The following is a 19,854-nucleotide window of genomic DNA, read 5'->3' as shown; positions in this document are numbered from 1 at the left end:
GTTTTACGTTTTCAACTAATTAAAATCTACAATAAAACACGAGATACTCTTTCCCTAATAAGTATCTTTTGTTTTATTATACATTTAATGAGTTGAAAAACACAACAACGCCTATAGTGAATCCTCTGAGAAAGTGAACCGTCAAGTGTATACGTGGAGATCTGAGCCTTTACTGTTCAGCAGAACATTCTCTCCAGTTCCCCCCATGTAGACTCTTCAAAGGCAAGAAGAAAAGATTTATCTGTATCCGAGGTCAAAGTGCTGTTTCTACTACTTTCTTTGAGATGTAGCATGTGTTTTAATGAGTTATTATTCCAGCCTGAGAAACTATTTTGTTCTGGGTTGTGTCATTAGGCTACACAATGGGATGTGCCTTTTGTAATGGCAATAAAATAGGAATGTATTGAGCCCCTTACAGTCCATAATTTCCTATTCAAGGCAATTTGGCAAACAATATCGGAAATCGTGGTATGTCTACATACATTCTTAATGTTATGCAAATCTGACAGCCAAACAAAGGGATTTGAACTGATTCTCTAGTGCTTCCACCTGCACAGTCGGAGATAGAAGTGTTGCTACATTTTGAAGACGTGGAAGAAGGCAGACTTATCCAGTGTCATGCCAATTAGTCCCCCCCCCCCCCCCCCCCCCCCCCCCTGTCATTTCTGGCTGTCAAAAATCTGATTTGACTTTGCTGTGTGCTTAATCAGTTGCTGTCACTTAATATTAAGTGAGTATACAGTAGTTCAGACTCTTATGTATAGGCTGATTAGGCTGCTTCTCTGATGATTCATTGCCGAGTTGGATGCAGAGACGCACTATAATTCATCAATAATTGAAAAATGACTCTCTTCCTTCCGTTTGGCAGATGACATTGATGCAAGAGGCCCAATCATAGGAATTAACTGAGTCATTAAGCTTGGGTGCTTTATGGCGAATAGATTCACATTGGCTTGGACATATGAGCAGGCTGATGGAGTTGGTGGAGTGTTGAGATTAATTTGGTTGTTCAGGACCCACATCCTTGGGTTTCTTGTGTCACTGCCGTCTCTAGTGTCCCCCTTCATTCAGTATAGGACAGTTGTCTGGCAGACAAAGACCAGCGTTTATGCAGGTCCAGTTCATGGCCATGCCAGCGTGCACTTACTGTATTGCCACATCCACGTGGGCCAAAACATGCACATGCAATACCGCACGTATAATGTTGTCACGTAAATGCATGTGCATGAGCCATGATTCATGTTAGGCCATGGTCATGACTTATTAGTAACATAGTACATGTCAAATCTGCATACAACAGGGAATATATCCGCTTCTCAGAAGAACTTCTTTGAAATGTTCAAAACACCTCAATGATTTGATGTCCAAAAGATTATGACCATTCTGGATGGAAACATTGTTTTCCCATGGTCACTCCCCATCTGCTTGATATTTCCCAAGTACTGTACAGATGGTTACCAAATTTGACTGATTTATAAACGTACAGATGGTTACAGTACTTTCTCGAAAAAGTGTTACCGGTTTATAAGCAGAGGTTAAGATAACCAGTACAGCATGTGTCACGTTTTCTAACAGTGAAAATGGATAACGATGAAACCTCAGCGATGCATCACTATGATGTAATGCTTAGTGTATAGTTCAGCTGCTTGTTATGTGGTTAAAAAGCAGGCAGTCATTTCCCTCTGACCAGCAGGGATTCCGCTGTCGTGTCTTCGCTCGGTTTGTCCTCTTCTCCTTGTCTCGACACGTTGCTGAGGGAGGCTCCGTCCTCGCCTGCCACGGTACATCATGACATTGTGCAAACCTGCCGCTCTCGCATGGCAACAGGAAAGAAGCTCGTTGAAACGTCCTCCTGTGTGTGTTGTTGGGATGATGACACAGCCAACAGTGTGTGGTAACTTTGTCGCTCCCACAGCAGAACTCAAAGGCCCAGCCGATGTTTAGCCACGGTTTAGCGGCATTAGCATTTTGTCCATGGTCAGGGTCCACTTATTGAATCTCTCCGGCCGCCCACTGTAGCCCCAGTGAAATAATGACATTAAACCCTGGGACATGGCTATAAAAAGCTTCCAGCCTCCTAACGCGCTCCACACTGGAATGAGCGGCAAGAATGTGTGCATCCCTCCTTGTCTCATCCTCGCAGTTAAGTGCAGGAGGGTATCTTGTGTATTTACGCTGTTATCACATGTCCTTGAAGTGGTAATTAGTGTTTACCATTCAGTGTGTACACGGCTCACAGTTGACTGAGGAGACTTTGAAAACTAGTTTTCACATAAGTAACGGAAATGAAGAAGGGGGGGGGATTGGAACGCCTGTGCAGTTTACTTTATAAAATAGATTTTCACAACTGCATCAGCTATTGTATGCTGTACCAAAAAAAAGAAAACATTTGATATTTTATTTGTATTTATACAACGGCATGCAAATTTCTCGATTCTGATTGGCTGAAACAGTCATTTTACACGTGTTTATTCTTCACAATTCCACGCTGCTGGCCCAGGACCCGCCCACAACCGAATCACATCACATCACTCCGCCGGATCACAAGATGCCGGACAATAATTTAACAAATGGATATGTTGATAACGACTAAACGACTAAATATCAAGCGATTCTGTCACAGCGAATGTCTTAGTGCTTTAAACAATGTTGGATGATGTAATTGATGGGTCTTGAATCATTCTGTAACAAAAGAAAAATCGCGGATTGATTTAATTTTCAATTTTTTTTTCAATTTTTTTTTCCTTTAGACTGTCAGCGCTCGCTCTAGTCTCCACCCACCGCCACACGCACACTCACACGCACACGCACGCACACACACACACACACACTCTGCCTGCAACGCGGGGGATAGTCAGACTGAGAGAGAGCTGGGTGCTGCGCTGTTCTAAGTGAGCATGGCCTATTGAGTTGATTGATTGATTGATTGCTAATTTTATTACTGTACGCTTGGTTTCCAACTGGTTAAGTTTAGGCCCTCTACAGTAGGTTTAAAAAAATAGGGCGAAGAAAACGTTTTTTTCCTATAGGGCAAAGAGAACTTTTTAATTTGTTTTACCTACTTTCTATAGAAGCATCTAAGAATGAAGTTCTATGGAAAGTAGGTCTGCATTCCCTTAACAATTGTGTGTATTGAGCCGTACTGTATTGTACCCATTCTGCATCTGGTAATACAATTTTCAATCAATCATTCCAATAATACACAGTTGGATGTGTTAGTTGGTTGGATGCACTTCAAGCTGCTTCCACATGAGGCAACTTCTCTCAATCATTCCAATAATACACAGTTGGATGTGTTAGTTGGTTGGATGCACTTCCGATCTGCTTCCACATGGAGGCAAATTGTCTTTTTTGTAGTTGTGGGAACTACTTTTTCTGGCGGATGGTTTTTTCAATAAATCTTCGATTAATGTGTGTTTATTGTATAGAAATAAGGTTGGATGAATGTGGCAGTTGTATAAAAGCTTTACACCACTTGCATTCGTGATTTGTGAACAATAAACCATGCCTAGGGGGGTCTAACGACCACCCCTAGGCATGGTTTATTGTTCACAAACCACTCCTGCGCGTGATGTAATGCTTAAGTACAGTAGGCACATCAGAACTTAAAGAAAAATATTGATAGTATATTGAGAGTATTTTGCTGTAATTTGTATTATCTTTCAATAAGGGATGAAAGAGAACCACCTCACAACTTTCAGTACTAAGAGGGATGTTATGCAAATCACTCACAGACGGCCTCAGGTCATTCAAAGTTTTCATTCGATTTTGAGGTAATTATGAGATTTCTGAGGAGATGGTACATAATGTTAATTATTCACACACATCCAAGCATCATCCTGTCCTACTGGTTATTTAGCCCAGCCTTAATCGTGGATAAAGTGTCTTACTATAGTTGACTTCAGTCTATTGAAGTGCAGCTCTGCTTTTTCATGAAGGCATCGGCTCTCTCCATCTGCAAGCTTTTTTTCTTTTTGGAGCTAGATGAATGATGGTTTTCCCCCGTGCTCCGCTCACTTCATTAAGTCTGAAGGTGTCGAGGGGGAAAAGGCTCAGAACAATGCATTGTGATTTTGAAAGTCTTTCATCACACACTGCTTCCTAAATGAAATCCTCTGACAGTCTTCCCCATCATCTGTCCGTCAGTATGCAGCATGCAACCTTGTGCTTTATAAGCGGACATTTTGAATAGTTCATGGTTGTAAAGAACCTTGAGGAAGCTACTGTATTACTTGGTAGATTGTTGAGGCTTTGGTCAATTTAGATGAATTACCAAAATGTTGGTACTGAATGTTGGTGTGGGGGGAAGGGACTAATCCAGGGTACAGTGGCAAGGCAGGATTTCAAATTAATCCACGGATGGCAACGGATGAGAGGGGCTGCCCAGGTTTACTATGGACTATATGGACTTCCAAATCCACATTGGTGGAGACTTTGCATATCTGTGTTAATCCTAAAGTGGGTGAAGGGGCTGGTATCCAACCATCCTCCTACACAAAAAGGATGACCATACAAGCTCATTGGCCGTTCTCCCATTCACTGCATTCAGATGGAGCTTCAGAAAACACTGCCAAGCCATAGGCTTCAGTTCCCATACTGTTTGGGACTTATCTCAATGTGCTTATTTATTTTGCCAGGACTGATACAAGGTGGGCAGCAGACTGCCAGAGCAGTATGTCAACATTTCCCCCTCCACCACCCTGACATGTTTGCTGTGACAATATGGATTCACGTTTAAAAGCCATTAAGGATCTTCCTGCAATGGGCAGTTTTTACTGGAGCAGCAGCATCTGATTTATTCCAACTGCAAAGTTGGCCACTTAATCAGGGAGAGAAATATTTAATAGGCAAATCGATACACTTCAGATGCTGGAGCTTGGCTCCAGCTAGTCTCTTATTATCATAAAAGTATTCTTAAAGTGACCCTCCCTCTCTGGTCTCTTTAAAGTGACCAATACCCATTTTGTGATAGTGGGGTTTTCATAACTGTTTTTCATTTTGGTGGTCATTGTACTGAGAATGTTGTTTTTTTGAGAGTGGCTCTACATAGTAAATCGTTCACTCTTCCCTGATAACAAGTAACAACAGAAATATCCAGCATTCAGTTTCTCCCACCCAGTGCTGAGTCACATGGCACAGCCACAGTGGGTCTGAAAAAGCCCTGAGCAGCTGAGGATCCGCTGAAGCTTTCTCCTCCCTGCTGCTCTCTCCTCCTGGGCTCTCATGCGTCTCTGCGGCTCCGGGAGCTCAGGTCTACAAACCTGTCATGGTGGGGAGCTCTCTGTATGTCAAGAGCAAAGCACCCAGCACTGGAAGCCCAGCGGCTAGAATAAAGAGAGCAATCAGGTTGGCTGGTCCCGTTAATGACACGACAGCTTGCTGGGAGAGCAGCAGAAGCCCCCAAGGCCTCTGTGAGGCTGGCTGACTGGCTGGCTGGCTGACTGACTGTCTGACTGACTGGCTGGCTGGCTGGCTGGCTGGCTGACTGGCTGGGACGACCACGGCATGTGTCGTTGAGGCATCCATCTCTCACTGAACTAGCACACACACACAGGCACTAGGATGTATTACTGTACACCTGACACAAGGATGTAGTGCAGTACAAGTAATACTAGGATGTATTACAGTACAAATAATGAGGATGTATTGCAATACAACTAATACTAGGATGTATTAATACAAATAATGAGGATGTATTGCAATACAACTAATACTAGGATGTATTAATACAACTAATATGAGGATGTATTGCAATACAACTAATATGAGGATGTATTACAGTACAGCAAACTAGGAATCTGCAAGACTTCAGGTTATTATTTCTCTTCCACTACTGCAAGTCGATCAGCATTCAGCATTCAAGCAAACATTCAGACTGTGTTGACTTGTATTCGTTTTTGTATGCATTATTAGGCACAGGCCATTGGGTTCATTATCATTGCTTAGATTGAATACAATGTATTTTGTTTGATTTGTTAAGTTTGCACTTAACACTGTCAAACATGAGGAGTAGCTTTTCCTTCCTTCCTGCAAACGATTGTTTTAACAATCTAGCTAAACGTTTTTAAAAGTCTTGAAAAGGTAAGCAGATTGCATAGAACCACAGAATCTCTCTTGTGTCACAAAACAAACTCATCTCTGTGCTCAACACAATCCAGCGAGACCCCAGACAAAACGGGATAGCATGAGGGCAATTAGCCCACACGGTCCAGTATGACAGAGCTGATTAATACACATGATGCTGCCTGCGTCTGCCACCCTTGTGGGTTTAACCTGATAGCCCAGAGTAGCCCTGCACAGGAAGTGGGCTGAGACAATGGACTTCCTCTCCGCTGTCCACCAGAGCTGATAAGCATGCCGTTCACATACCCCAGGGATCACCAGCCACCATCAGTGTGTGATCTGTGGGTTGTGTTGATGGTAGTGCTACAGTAGAGATGAATCATTGGTCCTAGGGCTGGGATGGATGTGTGCTATTTATACCTGTACAAGTTGCACAAACATTTTACAAAAATACAAATTTTATTTATAAATGAATCTACTAAATATAAAAAATAATCCACACTGTATAGTGTGAACAATAATGTGATATATTTTGGTCATATCACCCAGCCCTGGCTACCTATACTTGATATTGTGTATTGTATAGTGTTTAAGAGTAGGTGTTTATAAAATACAAGTATCTTAAATGTTCCTTTCAACTCCATATGTCTAATATCTTCATAGAGCCATATTCATATTCCCTCATATATTGTGCATCTATTCATGCAGTACACAAGAAAGCACTAATGCCAGTGCTCAGTTATCCGCAAACGTTTGAGCCAAAAGGTAATAATTTCATACAGTAAGTCAGTTTTTTTTTTTTTTTCTTTTTTTACTGTACGCATAAATAAGCAACAGTATTATAGGTTAATTCATATGATCAAAGGGCCTCATTAGGAGGGGATGTTTAGCTTTTTTTCTTATTGTGACAAAAATAATGTATAACTTGCCAATAGAAATAACACGTATCGCCATGGCAATACAGAGCCACGCTACTGTATATGAGACGGATAGACAAACTTTGTTGTTTCTCTGTTTTTGTTTCTTTGTTTTTGTTTCTTTGTTTTTACTTTGCTCCCGACTACTGTCAGCGACTTCGGGTCATTGAGAAGCGCTATATAAATTAAATTAATTATTATTATTATTAACAAGCAAAACAAAGTAATTATTTTCAAAATGAATAGATCTTTGCTTTAGATTTTTCTATCAAAACAATTGTTTGTTTGTTATAGCCAGGATGTGACATTCAGTACTGTATGCAACTATTATTTCCATCGATTACCAACATATCAGGGTAGTATAACTAGCTTATACTGGGTATTGGGTTGCCAAGTTCATGTTTTATAGCTGTGATGGATCAGGTGGAGAGCGCCCCCAAAACAAATCTCAGTTACGGACTGCAGGAGCCGCCTTGTCTGTGGTGAGTCAAACTTCTGGCCAAACACAAGACGGTAACACTGTATCATAGGGATGGGGGGGTGGTTATGATATTAAATACTCCACTGGTTTTAGAAATCCAATTTTTGGGAGGAAGGATTCACCAGTCACTGAATTGGAAGTTTTCCTCCGGTTGTGTATTCTCATCTGGGGTAGCCTACGGAATACAAATGTTTGTCAATTAACTCACAAAGCTCCTATTTTTAGCAGCAACATACAACTGTTGCCTCTGGCTCTCGCACTGGGATCCAAAGTAACTGCGATTCACAGCTCTAGGCTCCGTTAACAATGCAAGCCAGTCTAGCATTTAAGCTCATTGCTTGGCAGCCTTTGATTAAATTGGAAGGACTTTGCCTCCAGGCTTTTGTCTCTCACAGGAAGCAACTCCATATATGGTTATGAACTGCCACGCCAGTCCCCCTCCCCACCTCTTTCCCCAACCACAAAACCAATATGGTGTACTCCGCCCAAGGTGGTTGTGAGGTGATGTAGTATTCTTGACTTGTCACTGACTGCAGATCACTGTAAAATCTCTATGGAGCACCCCGTCGCGTTTCTCCCAGAGGTTGTGTTTAAGTTGGAGGGCATTAATCATAGTCGTGTCTGCTTCGTATGAGCAGATGCGAGTTCCCTTCCCCTGTCGATGTTGGCCTTGGTGAGGTGGATATTAATCATCTAACAGACCGGGCTCCAGGACTCCAGGGTGGGACTGAGGCAGACAGACTGATGAACACCTGGTCTCCGCATCCATCCACACCACTCCCTCATCAGGAGGAGCTACACCCACACACACACACACACACACACACATCTGGTGGCACTGGGAGCGAGTTGCCAGGGGTGAGGGTGGCCTGGCTGCACAAACACTCACGCCGATCCTTGTGTTTGTGTGCTTGTAGCCCCATAGGAGTCCCATAAAACAGAGCTTGTTCAATTAGCGATGATCCCAACGCCAGGGATTTGCGACTCTGGGAAAGAATCCTTCTCCAGTATTTAGGTTCAGAGACTCCAAAGTGGTCGTCAGAATCTCACTCGCCAGTGCATCGTTAAAAGTTTGATGGCACTTTCTCGTTCTCTAACGGAGCGAGTCAGACTTCATTTTATGTCAAATAATTTACTGTCAGCGCCCCTTCCTTGGTGTGATTAATGATCCTAGTCATTACCCCAAAGCTGCTGGAAGCCTCCTCACCATTTGTTGAAATGTCTGCTTGGCATAGGGGCGTGTGTGTGGGGGGAAGGGGGGTTAGCCTGTCACTTTGTTTAATACGTCTTTCATGACTAAGTTGCTCAGTTAATTTTTGCTCAGTCAGATCATTACCAGACGTTACGACTTCACATTTGCTAGGTTATATGCTCAGAAATGTTGGTGTGATGGATGTTTTTAGAAAATGGGTCGGACACATGGCGATGGAAGTCTTGTCCAATGATGAAAGTGATGAAGGATTAATAAAACATCACCCTTGACAGAAGAGAAGGAATAGAATATTGACTTGGACCAACACTGAGAATTGCAAAACACTGGCCTTGCTTTGATGACTGTGCTTTATAAGCTGAGGAACGTTCTTTCTGTTCCAGAAATCCCTCCTTGATGTTTATCAAATGGTCCAGGCAATCGTATGATCTTATCAAAATGCACAAGCATGCTGTACATCAAGAACACTGGTGTCTAGTCCTATTGATTGTGTAAAACATAGTCTCATTGGATCCAGAGCCGAGAGACTCTTTGTAGACACGGAATGTGTTCTACATCATGAGAATGGTGTTTTACTGTGCGCTGTTAAAAGTGTCCCATTACAGTGGGAGTTCAGTGGTGTTTTGAGGTGACCGAGGCCTAACCTCTGGTTCCGTCTCTGCGGTGGGTGATGAGCTACGACGAGGCACGATGTCCACTGGTGCAGTGCATTATGGTTTGCCCTTGACTACACTTAAAGGGAAAACTGCCCTCTCAGACGCACCGTGTCCGCTGCAGTGGACTGCTTGGTTTGCAAAAAACAAAAACAGCCCCACTGCCTGGCTCTCGGCAGAGGAGAGGGACGAGACGGCCGCTGGCTCCAAACCACCATGCAGTGTCTCCACTCAGCCTCCCGGGTTTTGGGTTTCTGATCCACCAGCAAAAAAAAACTGAAATGGAACTGAATCGATCTCCCACTGCTGCCTGCTTCCACCAGGCATGATTAGAAAGAAAGAAAAAAGTGCTGCTCAGCTCTGCAGCTTTGTAACTGAAAACCATTTGCCCTGATAAATATAGCACCTCCCTCTTGCTCTCATTAATCCTCTGCAGAAAAATGCACAACATATCAAAGAATATTTTGGATGATATTATTTCTTTCATCTCCCTATCCTTATGCCTGCCCACGTGTCGGCCCCAGTCATTGTTATAAAACAAAAAGGAACAGGTGGCTGGTTTTTCTTCGCTTGTTTACCTTTTACAGTTTGCCTTGTCTAATGCATCCAGTGTTTTCTAGAGTTTGCTTTGTCTAATGCATCCAGTGTTTTCTACAGTTTGCCTCGTCTAATGCATCCAAGGATTTCAGATAACAATGCTGACTTTTGCTGATTGAAGTCAATGGCAGTAATGGGGTTTGTATCGATAGCCGCCTGATATTTGAAAGGTCCCAAATAAAATGTTAAAGGTCAGTAATGGCAATCTTTCTCTGAGCAATTACCCTTATCGGGAACCAAAATCTTACGTAGTCGCTAGTTTGCTAGTTTCAGCGCTGAAATGGCCTGAATGTGAGAGGAGATAAACTACCCTGCTGAAACCCCTGTTGGCATTGGTAGGACAATGAAGAAGGATGAACCTAGCTTAAACGTTTACATACAACTGCTCTTATTGCAAGTGTGATGCATCTTGATTGGTTGGGCATTTCATAGCCTATTGTACTGTATTTCTGCTCATTGTAAGTTTAGTTTAGAGGCCAATGCTGCTGGTTCTCTTTCAAGAGAGATCTCATGTGATCTATTAGCCATCAGGAGAGATCTCATGTGATCTATTGGCCATCTGGTTATCTTTCAGGAGAGATCTCCTGTGATCTATTGGCTATCTCGGGGCCAGTTGCACTTCTGTGGAGAATGAGATGAGGGACATTGTTTAGTATTAGATGAGAGTTTAGAATAAGATGAGGGACAGAGTTTATAATGAGATGAGGGACATCATTTATAATGAGATGAGGGACATCATTTAGAATGAGATGAGGGACAGAGTTTAGAATAAGATGAGTTTAGAATAAGATGAGGGACAGAGTTTACAATAAGATGAGGGACAGAGTTTAGAATAAGATGAAAGTTTAGAATAAGATGAGGGACAGAGTTTAGAATGAGATGAGAGTTTAGAATAAGATGAGGGACATCATTTAGAATGACTGAGATGAGGGACAGAGTTTAGAATGACTGAGATGAGGGACAGCGTTTAGAATGAGATGAGGGACAGAGTTTAGAATAAGATGAGGGACAGAGTTTATAATGAGATGAGGGACATCATTTAGAATGAGATAAGGGACAGAGTTTATAATGAGATGAGGGACATCATTTAGAATGAGATAAGGGACAGCGTTTAGAACAAGATTAGTTTAGAATAAGATGAGGGACAGAGTTTAGAATAAGATGAGGTACAGAGTTTAGAATAAGATGAGGGACAGAGTTTAGAATGAGATGAGGGACAGAGTTTAGAATAAGATGAGTTTAGAATGAGATGAGGGACAGAGTTTAGAATAAGATGAGTTTAGAATAAGATGAGGGACAGAGTTTAGAATAAGATGAGGGACAGAGTTTAGAATAAGATGAGGGACAGAGTTTAGAATGAGATGAGGGACAGAGTTTAGAATAAGATGAGGGACAGAGTTTAGAATGAGATGAGGGACAGAGTTTAGAATAAGATGAGTTTATAATAAGATGAGGGACAGAGTTTAGAATGAGATGAGGGACATCATTTAGAATGACTGAGATGAGGGACAGAGTTTAGAATGAGATGAGGGACAGAGTTTGGAATGAGATGAGTTTAGAATGAGATGAGGGACAGATTCAGATTCCTTTATTGTCACTTATTTTAGTACTTTACAGCATGAAGAGTGAAAATCTATTCATTGTGGTCCCTCGACTATAGCAGCTTCCAATAATAAAATACAATACATTTAGCATAGAATACAATAAGATAACTAAAATAAAGATTACTATATACAGTTCTAAAAAGTGTGCATTGCAGATCAGAATGTAGATATTTTACAATGAAATTGAATAACAAAATGGCTATGTACAGTTTCAAAGAAAAAGATGTGCAATGCGCACATACAGTTTTTTTTATATCAGCAGCAGTGTTCTCAAGTGGGGGGGGGGGGGGATTATTTAGACTGAGTTTAGAATGAGAAGAGGGACAGAGTTTAGAATGAGATGCGAGTTTAGAATGAGATGAGGCCGGGACAGGGAGTCTAGACGGATGCCCTGCTGCCATTGCTGAATTCTGTAGATTTAACGGTGGCAAAGCAAATGATTAGATTATGGGGACAAAAGTAATCTGTTGCAGTGTCAGTTGTTTACTAGGAAACGGTGACATCTCCCTGTAGGGATCCAATTGCATTTGTTTGAAAGGTAATGTCTCTTGGTTCAAGAGGTTACCCGATGGGGTTGTGTGACCTATGAAATCATATAGCATCGTTTCAGATCTCTGAGCTAACTCAATTCTCTGCCAGGAAAGAGACGCATGGGGGACACGCAATACCGGAACAATTTCACCAATCGTCTCTTAGCGGGTAACATTGTTATCCGGCTCACGATCTTGTTTCCTCTACTGTGGCAAATAGGAAAAGGTAGACCAAAAGACGTCAGAACGAGGAGAGGTGGCTTTTTAACAAGGGGTGAAATATGTGCAGCAATGCTCATCCTGTTCTGGTAGAATGAGCTGGTCATTAAGGCAACACTTAGTATGTGAAGGCACATTCTTTGTGCCGTTGCTGGTGATGGCGGTGGTGTCCGGCCTAGTGATTCACAGCCACAAGTCCTAATTCATCTGCCCCTAATCTCTGTCAAGCCAAGGTGTAAGGTGTGTGCGTGTGTCCGTCCATGGCAGGAAGTACTGGTACGTCTGTTTGTCACAAACACAATCTCTCCTCTGGCAGGTGTCTTGATTGCTCTTTGCGTATTTGTTTTATGTAAAAAAGGTAGAACTCATTCCCCCGAGTCTCCCACTCTGACGTCTTCTGAGCAGACAGCTGTGTGTTGCTTGCGATGCACAGGATAACTCATGCCAGTGACGTCCGGATGAGGGGGGGGGGGGGGGAGGAAGGAAAATTGCTTATTTAAAAATGTTTATAAAGCTTTCCTCCACACTGCAGGGAACGCTAGGTAGCTGGGGGGGGCAAGGCATTAGACCCACAGCATTCAGAAGTGCAACAACAGCAAGAGCTATTGATCCTCCACCGAGGCGACTGGGCGCAGGCAGTCGGTCAGATGGGCAGGACAGGGGAAATGCGCTTCCACATAGCAAGTCTTTACAAAACCCTCTCAGGTGAGCTCTTCAGCGGCGTGTGTTGAAAGAGGCTTGTTCTTTCTCAACTTGAATTTGCAGCGATTGTGTCGTTTTCTATTTAGATTGTAGGACGACTCTCGACGATGGGATGTAAATATTGTCTCGATATTGGAATGACCTCCTATAGCTTTAGTTTATTTTTTTTCTATTTGTCCTTGGCTTAGATATTTCCTTGTTCTATCTCTGCTATTTCATTGTTGCCTTTTATTGCACGTGTGTACCAGTGGAATGGAATGTTTAATATCTCTTCTAGGGCTTGATTGACATTAATGGGCTTTAAAACAACAGCATGTGCTCTTTTTAACAGCCGAAGTGATGGTTTTGCTGAAAGGTCTTTTCTTTATCCATATCTTGTGAAGATTTGTCATACATCTTATGTTCTTTGTATCAGTCTGGGAGAGGGTAGAGATGATATGTTTAACAGATTTATGTTGCGATATCATCCTCCTTAAAGAATAAGCAATTCTGTGTGATATAAGTGTTTGGTTTTTCATCCTTTACTTCATTGTTTTAACTTTTCACACATAAAGCAGAGATTTGACAATGAGTACCACCTAGTCGTCTGAATGGAGCAGACCCATTCGTTATGGTAGCTTTATGCTAAGCGCTAGCGTTCAGATGAACACACCCCCCCGGGGGGGGGGGGTTAACTACATGCTTGTGTGTCCATTTCCTCTCCACTAATCGGCCTCCTCGTATCCCCTTGCAGCTGCCACCAGCACCACCACTGCGTCGAAGACCTCGAGTCACGTGACGCGCTGCAGCGACAGCCAGAAGAACTACTGCGTGAATGGAGGGGAGTGCTTCACCCTGGAGGTTATGCCCGGGAGCAAGCCCAAGTTTCTCTGCAGGTATGGAATACAATACAGGCACTCGCTGGGCTTGCACTGTCACTGGATCCCCCCGCTGACTTCTGAGCTGCCGTGCTCATCTTAAATTTTTTTTTCTTACAGTGCACAAATGTTAAATGATGCCATCAGCATGCCACCTTGCTGTGTTAGCTCTCGTGACATCTTCTTTCAAGTGATGTGGCTGATATTTTCAACCTCCTCCTTGGTGAGCCACAGTGAACCGAGCTTTGCGTCCCAGTGGTGCCAACAGTTTAATTTTAGTGCTCTCCTTCCGTCTCTATGGGAGAAGGGGAGCCTGGCAACATCACACACGTGCCCTCTGCATCAGGAAAGATCTTTAAGTAGTGTGTTTTAAATAGTCATGGTGTTTGCTTGTTTTGGGTAAATCATTAGACAATCGGTACTTCCTTTGCTTTGATACAGTAGCACTTTTCTGGGTGCCCTAGAGGCTGTTCGATTGTTGGATGAAATACTTGGTCTGATGCTAACTAGGCGAAGCAGGGTCGGGGAGGGTGGAGGCTCCGCTCTGCAGAGACTGTGAGACATGCATTATTAATACCGGTTCCTCATCACTCGAACTCTCCCTCCTCATTCTCACTGGAACAAGGGACCCACATAGACCTTGCTGACATTGTCCCGGTGTCAAGATCAGACATGTCCTCACTGCGACAATTGATTTATTCTCTGCACAGCTCTTTCTCTCGTCTTGGGCGTACAGGGACTCAGCCCTTCGCTGTGAGTGATGGAGTCGACAGAGCTGATGGAGCTGGAGGCGCTCCCCCTCCCCCCCCCCCCCCCCTGTGCTAAGAGACAGCGGTGCGAAGGCTGAAGCTACAGGGAGCCGTCAGTCTCGGAAGAGACTCAAGTGCCTCCTCCTCCTCCGAGCTCGGCAGCAGGCTCACAATTGGCTGAATCAGCCCCGGCAGCAAACAAGCTGGCAGAGCGCCACGCACTGTACATGCTCCATGTGAGAGGCAGCGGCATATGTCTCTGACATCTGTTTTTGGATGGGAATCAGAATCCACCTGCCATTCTGCCTGCGTCCATCGTGTTACATTCCAGAGCAACTTTCACGTGTTGGAAGGAGTCGTCTTCTTGGGTGTGATGTTTTATTTTTTCAATTAATTTATCTATCCCACCATCTCCAGATCCTTATGTATTGTTAAGCTTTAGTGGGGTGGATGAAGATGGAGATCCTTGTGTATTGTACGTGTAAACTTTAGTGGGGTGGATGAAGATGGAGATCCTTTTGTATTGTAAGTGTAAACTTTAGTGGGGAAGATGAAGATAGAGATCCTTATGTATTGTAAGAGTAAGCTTTTAGTGGGGATCCGTATGTATTGTGTTAAGCTTTAGTGTGTTTAGTGGGGAAGATGAAGATCCTTATGTAGTGTAAGCTTTAGTGGGGCAGATGAGGATGAAGAACCTTATGTACTGTAAGTGTTAAGCTTTAGTGGGACAGATGAAGATCATTCACAGTGATGCTGCAGCCCTCTATACTGGTGATTTTATGGTGTCCCTTGCAGCAAACGTGTGAGGAGGGGTATATCGCTGCAGCTCGACGCAGCTCCTCCCTCTAAGTGCCTGACACGAGGCTTGACATTGCCAAGGATACACTTTGGCTGTGGGCCATCCAATACATAAGCGAGACTCGTACCGCCCGATGAGAGATTAAGTTTCATCTGAAATACTTAAGTGACTAAGCAGAAAAATGCTGCTGTCTCTCGGGCTTTTGTTTCCCTTCAATAAGCAACGCAGCGCGTGGTCGGTGAGCAGAGAGAAATGGCCCCGTCTGTCTTGCTGCTCGCCCATTGTGGATGCTCAGATGGATCTCTATCCATGGAATTAACCTGTCTGCCAGGACTCTCCTGGGAGCCCACTTCACTCAAGTCTCAATAGGGTTTCTCTAGCAGCTATACAGCATGGAAGACGTATAGCATGCAGGGTGGGGTCTGAACCGTAACACGATGATTCAGATACAGTGAGTTATGTTAGAAATAGGTCTTTACTCCGTGGGCTGATTCTGAACATTTTGTTGCTGCTTAATATATATAAAAAAAAATTATATATATATATATATATATATATATATATATTATTTTTTTTCTCTTTCTCCAATTTTCTGTTTTTCTCCCCGTCCCAATTTAGTCGCCGTGTCAATTCCCCCCCTCCCCTACCTGGCTGCTGTATGCATGTTCTCCTACGAGTCGGTACAAGGGCGTCCCGAAGCCGACCGCGCGCTTCCTCCGATACGTGCGGCGACTGCCAGTGACGTCTTTTCACTTGGCAGCGAGGACTCTCATTGGTGAAGTGTAACGCGTGGGAGGGCACGCTATCTCCACCAAGTCCTGCCCCCGCTGAGCAAGCGCCGAGACCTGACCTGTAGGCGTCGCTGTCCACAACGCCAGATTCCCACCCACCAGCTTCCCACCCCCTCATACTGCCAATTGTATTAGTATGAACGACCAGCCAAGCTGGTAGCAACGTCGAGAGCTGGGCTCGAACCCAGCATCTCCTGCGTTGGTGACGAGCGCAATCTCCGCTACGCCACCTGACCGCCCCTGCTTAATATTTTGTAATTGTATTTAATAATAATTAAAAAAATTATTGACTAGCTATTAAGGGTGTAACGGTACACATATCCGTACCGAACCGTTTCAGTACTGGACCTTCGGTTCAGTACGTGCTGTGTACAACAACTAACGGAACGCAAAAGTGCTGAACTTTTTTTTGCATGTAGAATTTAATGGCTGTAGTTTACATAGCTTGAATAAAACTGTCTCGAGGTTCCACAAGTTAATCAAAATCCATATTTCCAACCGGGGCTTGAAATGCTCAGAGTGCAACCCCTACTAGCTATATGGAATCCCCCCCCCCCCATATCTTTCTTTTTAATCTGGAATTCCTCCCTCTTTCCCCTCTCTGTCCCTCTGAGGACAGTGGGGCTGCTGAGGCCCCTGGTAGAGGCCCAGCTGGACGGGGTTGTGGAGCCCCTGGTAGAGGCCCTGGTGGACGGGGTTGTGGAGCCCCTGGTAGAGGCCCAGCTGGACGGGGTTGTGGAGCCCCTGGTAGAGGCCCAGCTGGACGGGGTTGTGGAGCCCCTGGTAGAGGCTCAGCTCGATGGGTTGTGGAGCCCCTGGTAGAAGCCCTGGTGGATGGGTTGTGGAGCCCATCTGGACTGGGTTGTGGAGCCCCTGGTAACTAGAGGCCCATCTGGACGGGGTTGTGGAGCCCCTGGTAGAGGCCCAGCTGGACGGGGTTGTGGAGCCCCTGGTAGAGGCCCATCTGGACGGGGTTGTGGAGCCCCTGGTAGAGGCCCAGCTGGATGGGGTTGTGGAGCCCCTGGTAGAGGCCCATCTGGACGGGGTTGTGGAGCCCCTGGTAGAGGCCCAGCTGGACGGGGTTGTGGAGCCCCTGGTAGAGGCCCATCTGGATGGGGTTGTGGAGCCCCTGGTAGAGGCCCATCTGGACGGGGTTGTGGAGCCCCTGGTAGAGGCCCAGCTGGACGGGGTTTTGGAGCCCCTGGTAGAGGCCCAGCTGGACGGGGTTGTGGAGCCCTGCATGTCACGCCACAGACTCTACTTCAGCAGGGCTCTACGTGGCCTCCTGCTCGGTCATCATTCACCAGATGGCCTGCTGAAAGATCTCTGGTCACAACAGGCCAGTCTTGGCTTCAAATGCACTCATTCGTAATGCCTGCTGTAGTGCTGCACACACCACCTCAGCTGCCCTCCGGTAAAGTCATGGCTTAGTGGTCAGCAACTTTGCCATTTTAATAAGTCCAGCATCTGGTGATTTAGAATCTAATGAAAAGCCTGAATTAGTCTAATGCACCACCTACACACATACACTTAACATCGTACTCAGTGTTTTGCTGTCCACCATAGAGCTACCCAGGTCTAGCCAGGGCTCACTGACTATAGCACATGTTATTGAAATGCCAAAAACCACATTCACAGGTTGCATTCCTTCAGCGTCTTGTTCCCAGCTGGAATGTGGCTTTATCAGCTGGGCTAATACTGGTTTCACTTGTCAACCTGTATCGTACTGTAAATGCTAAGTTTGCTCTAGTTTCTGCTGTGCCCTGTTCAGCCCAGCAGTGGAAACGAGCTCACTGAAGCCTCTACTTCAGGCCTGTTTAACTGAAGCCTCTACTTCAGGCCTGTTTACTCTCTTGTGAATCACTGACGGCAAGGAACACCCCAACATGAGAGAATTACAGAGGGCAACAAAAATACATCTATTTCAAGTGCTTTTGGGATGTCATCAGCAAGTTGTGCTCCGTTGAGCAGAAATCTTTGTTGGATACTTTGTAGACAAAACTATTCACAAGTAAGTAATGGCATTCCATAAATGTAGTGTTTGTGTCGTTGTTGTTGTTGTGTTCCATCTGTGTCAGTGCCTGTGTGTCTTACTCCCTCTCTGCCCCTCCCCTGCCCCCTGCCTCCTCCCTCCTCCCTCCTCCCTCCTCCCTCCTCCCAGGTGCTTGGCGGGATACACTGGGAATCGATGTCAAGAAACTGTGCCTAAGAGAGTCATGAGCCCAAAACGTATGTGCACACAACTGATCCCAACCCCACGCCTCATCTCTGGTGTTACGTCCCCGTTCCAAAGTTCCAATCATGGTCTCTCCTAGCGCCAGCAGGCCAATCCATCCGTCCCGACCATTCGTTGTGGACAGGTGTGTGTGAGTGTGTGTGTGTGTGTAGTGGTTGGTGGAGAGGGGGCACACACATGCTCACTCAGACTTGGACTGCTGCCCCCCCACCCTATCTCTCTCTCTCTCTCTCTCATCTGGCTGTGTGATCCCCCCCCCCCCCCCTCTAAATTGGATCAAAAGTGGGTGATAATCGGGGAACTTGTTCTTGAATGCTGGTCTCATCCGTTTCATCTTCCCTTTTGACTTGGAGAGCATGATCCAAAACATTTGTTGGGAGAATCCCAGGCCTGGTGGAGTAATGATTGGGACTTTTTTTTTCTTTTTTTTTTTGTATGTTTTCACCAGACCTGAACCACTCAAGTCGGTGTGACATACGGGTCTCTAGGCGTCCTCCCCCCCCCCCCCGTCCCCTGTCGCCCCGGTCCCCTCTTGACAACACCAGTGATGCGTGTCGTGGGTCTTTTGAAAGCTCTGGTGTAAACTCACTACTTTCTCTTTCTCTCCCTTTTTCTTTCTCTCTTGTGACTTCTTGTTTCCCCTCTCAGGTGCCCAAATGAATTTACTGGTGATCGCTGCCAAAACTACGTAATGGCCAGCTTTTACAGTACGTCTTACTTCCTCTTCTGTCTGTGCTTGGATTGGAGCATGCTCAACCAGCGCTACCTCCTGTGGCTTCGTTTTTCTCCTCAAGATTGTAGCCAGACGATTATTTTTTTTAAATTTATTCATTTTTTATAAAAAAAAACATTTAGTGTCGATTTATGTTGTCGATTATGTTGTATGTATCCCATACCTGCCCCTCGCATGTTGGAAGAGGTTTTTGCCTTATTTTGTTAAGTTGTTAAAAAGCAGTTTAGTGAAACAGTTTTTAAGATATTGTAGAAGTAGGGAGTTGTGTTGTAAATGTCACAAGAAACCCCCCAAACACACGTCTTAACAGTATTCAATGGAGGACTCCTATGTGTCAAAACATTCCAATCGGCAATTCATATAATAAGGCAGGGAACTAGAAACTTTGACCCTTCATAGGGGAAAGTCCTTAACAGTGATGCTCACGGCTCGGGACAGAGACGCCACCGTCCTGCTCCTCTGGCCCTGCAGAGCAATAACACTTCTGTGGGGTCGGGTCATTGCGGATTATGGCGGTACCGTAAAAACCTGAACAGACCCTATTAAAATTACCTCTTTGATGTGGGGGGCGACGCCGGGGGGGGGGGGGGGGATGAATGGCAGCCTCGCAGGCCTCGGGCCTCAGGCCACGTTTATCACCGTGACTCACCGGCTCCGCCCCCCGGTCCGGCTCCCCACAATTACCACAGGTTACCTGACCAGCAAAACCAACA

General features: G+C 44.8%; 1 protein-coding gene across 4 annotated transcripts in view; it reads left to right on the top strand.

Annotated features, from left to right (window-relative positions):
* nrg1 (neuregulin 1) overlaps positions 1–19,854 on the top strand; it is a gene marked incomplete at its 5' end in the record, with an annotated part of 216,810 nt that overhangs the window by 178,417 nt on the left and 18,539 nt on the right. For 2 of the 4 annotated variants that reach the window (XM_084324597.1, XM_084324600.1), the window contains 2 exons: positions 13,710–13,851; positions 19,057–19,115. In XM_084324597.1, the coding sequence (XP_084180723.1) occupies positions 13,710–13,851; positions 19,057–19,115 (201 nt within the window). Of the gene's footprint in view, positions 1–13,709; positions 13,852–18,333; positions 18,402–19,056; positions 19,116–19,854 lie in introns of all 4 variants that reach the window. The other 2 variants (XM_084324599.1, XM_084324598.1) reach the window with 1 other exon arrangement.

The sequence above is a fragment of the Notolepis coatsorum genome (assembly GCF_963971535.1).
Source record: "Notolepis coatsorum genome assembly, chromosome: 11".
In the NCBI taxonomy this organism is placed as follows: domain Eukaryota; kingdom Metazoa; phylum Chordata; class Actinopteri; order Aulopiformes; family Paralepididae; genus Notolepis; species Notolepis coatsorum.
This window is presented reverse-complemented; position numbering and strand designations above follow the sequence as displayed.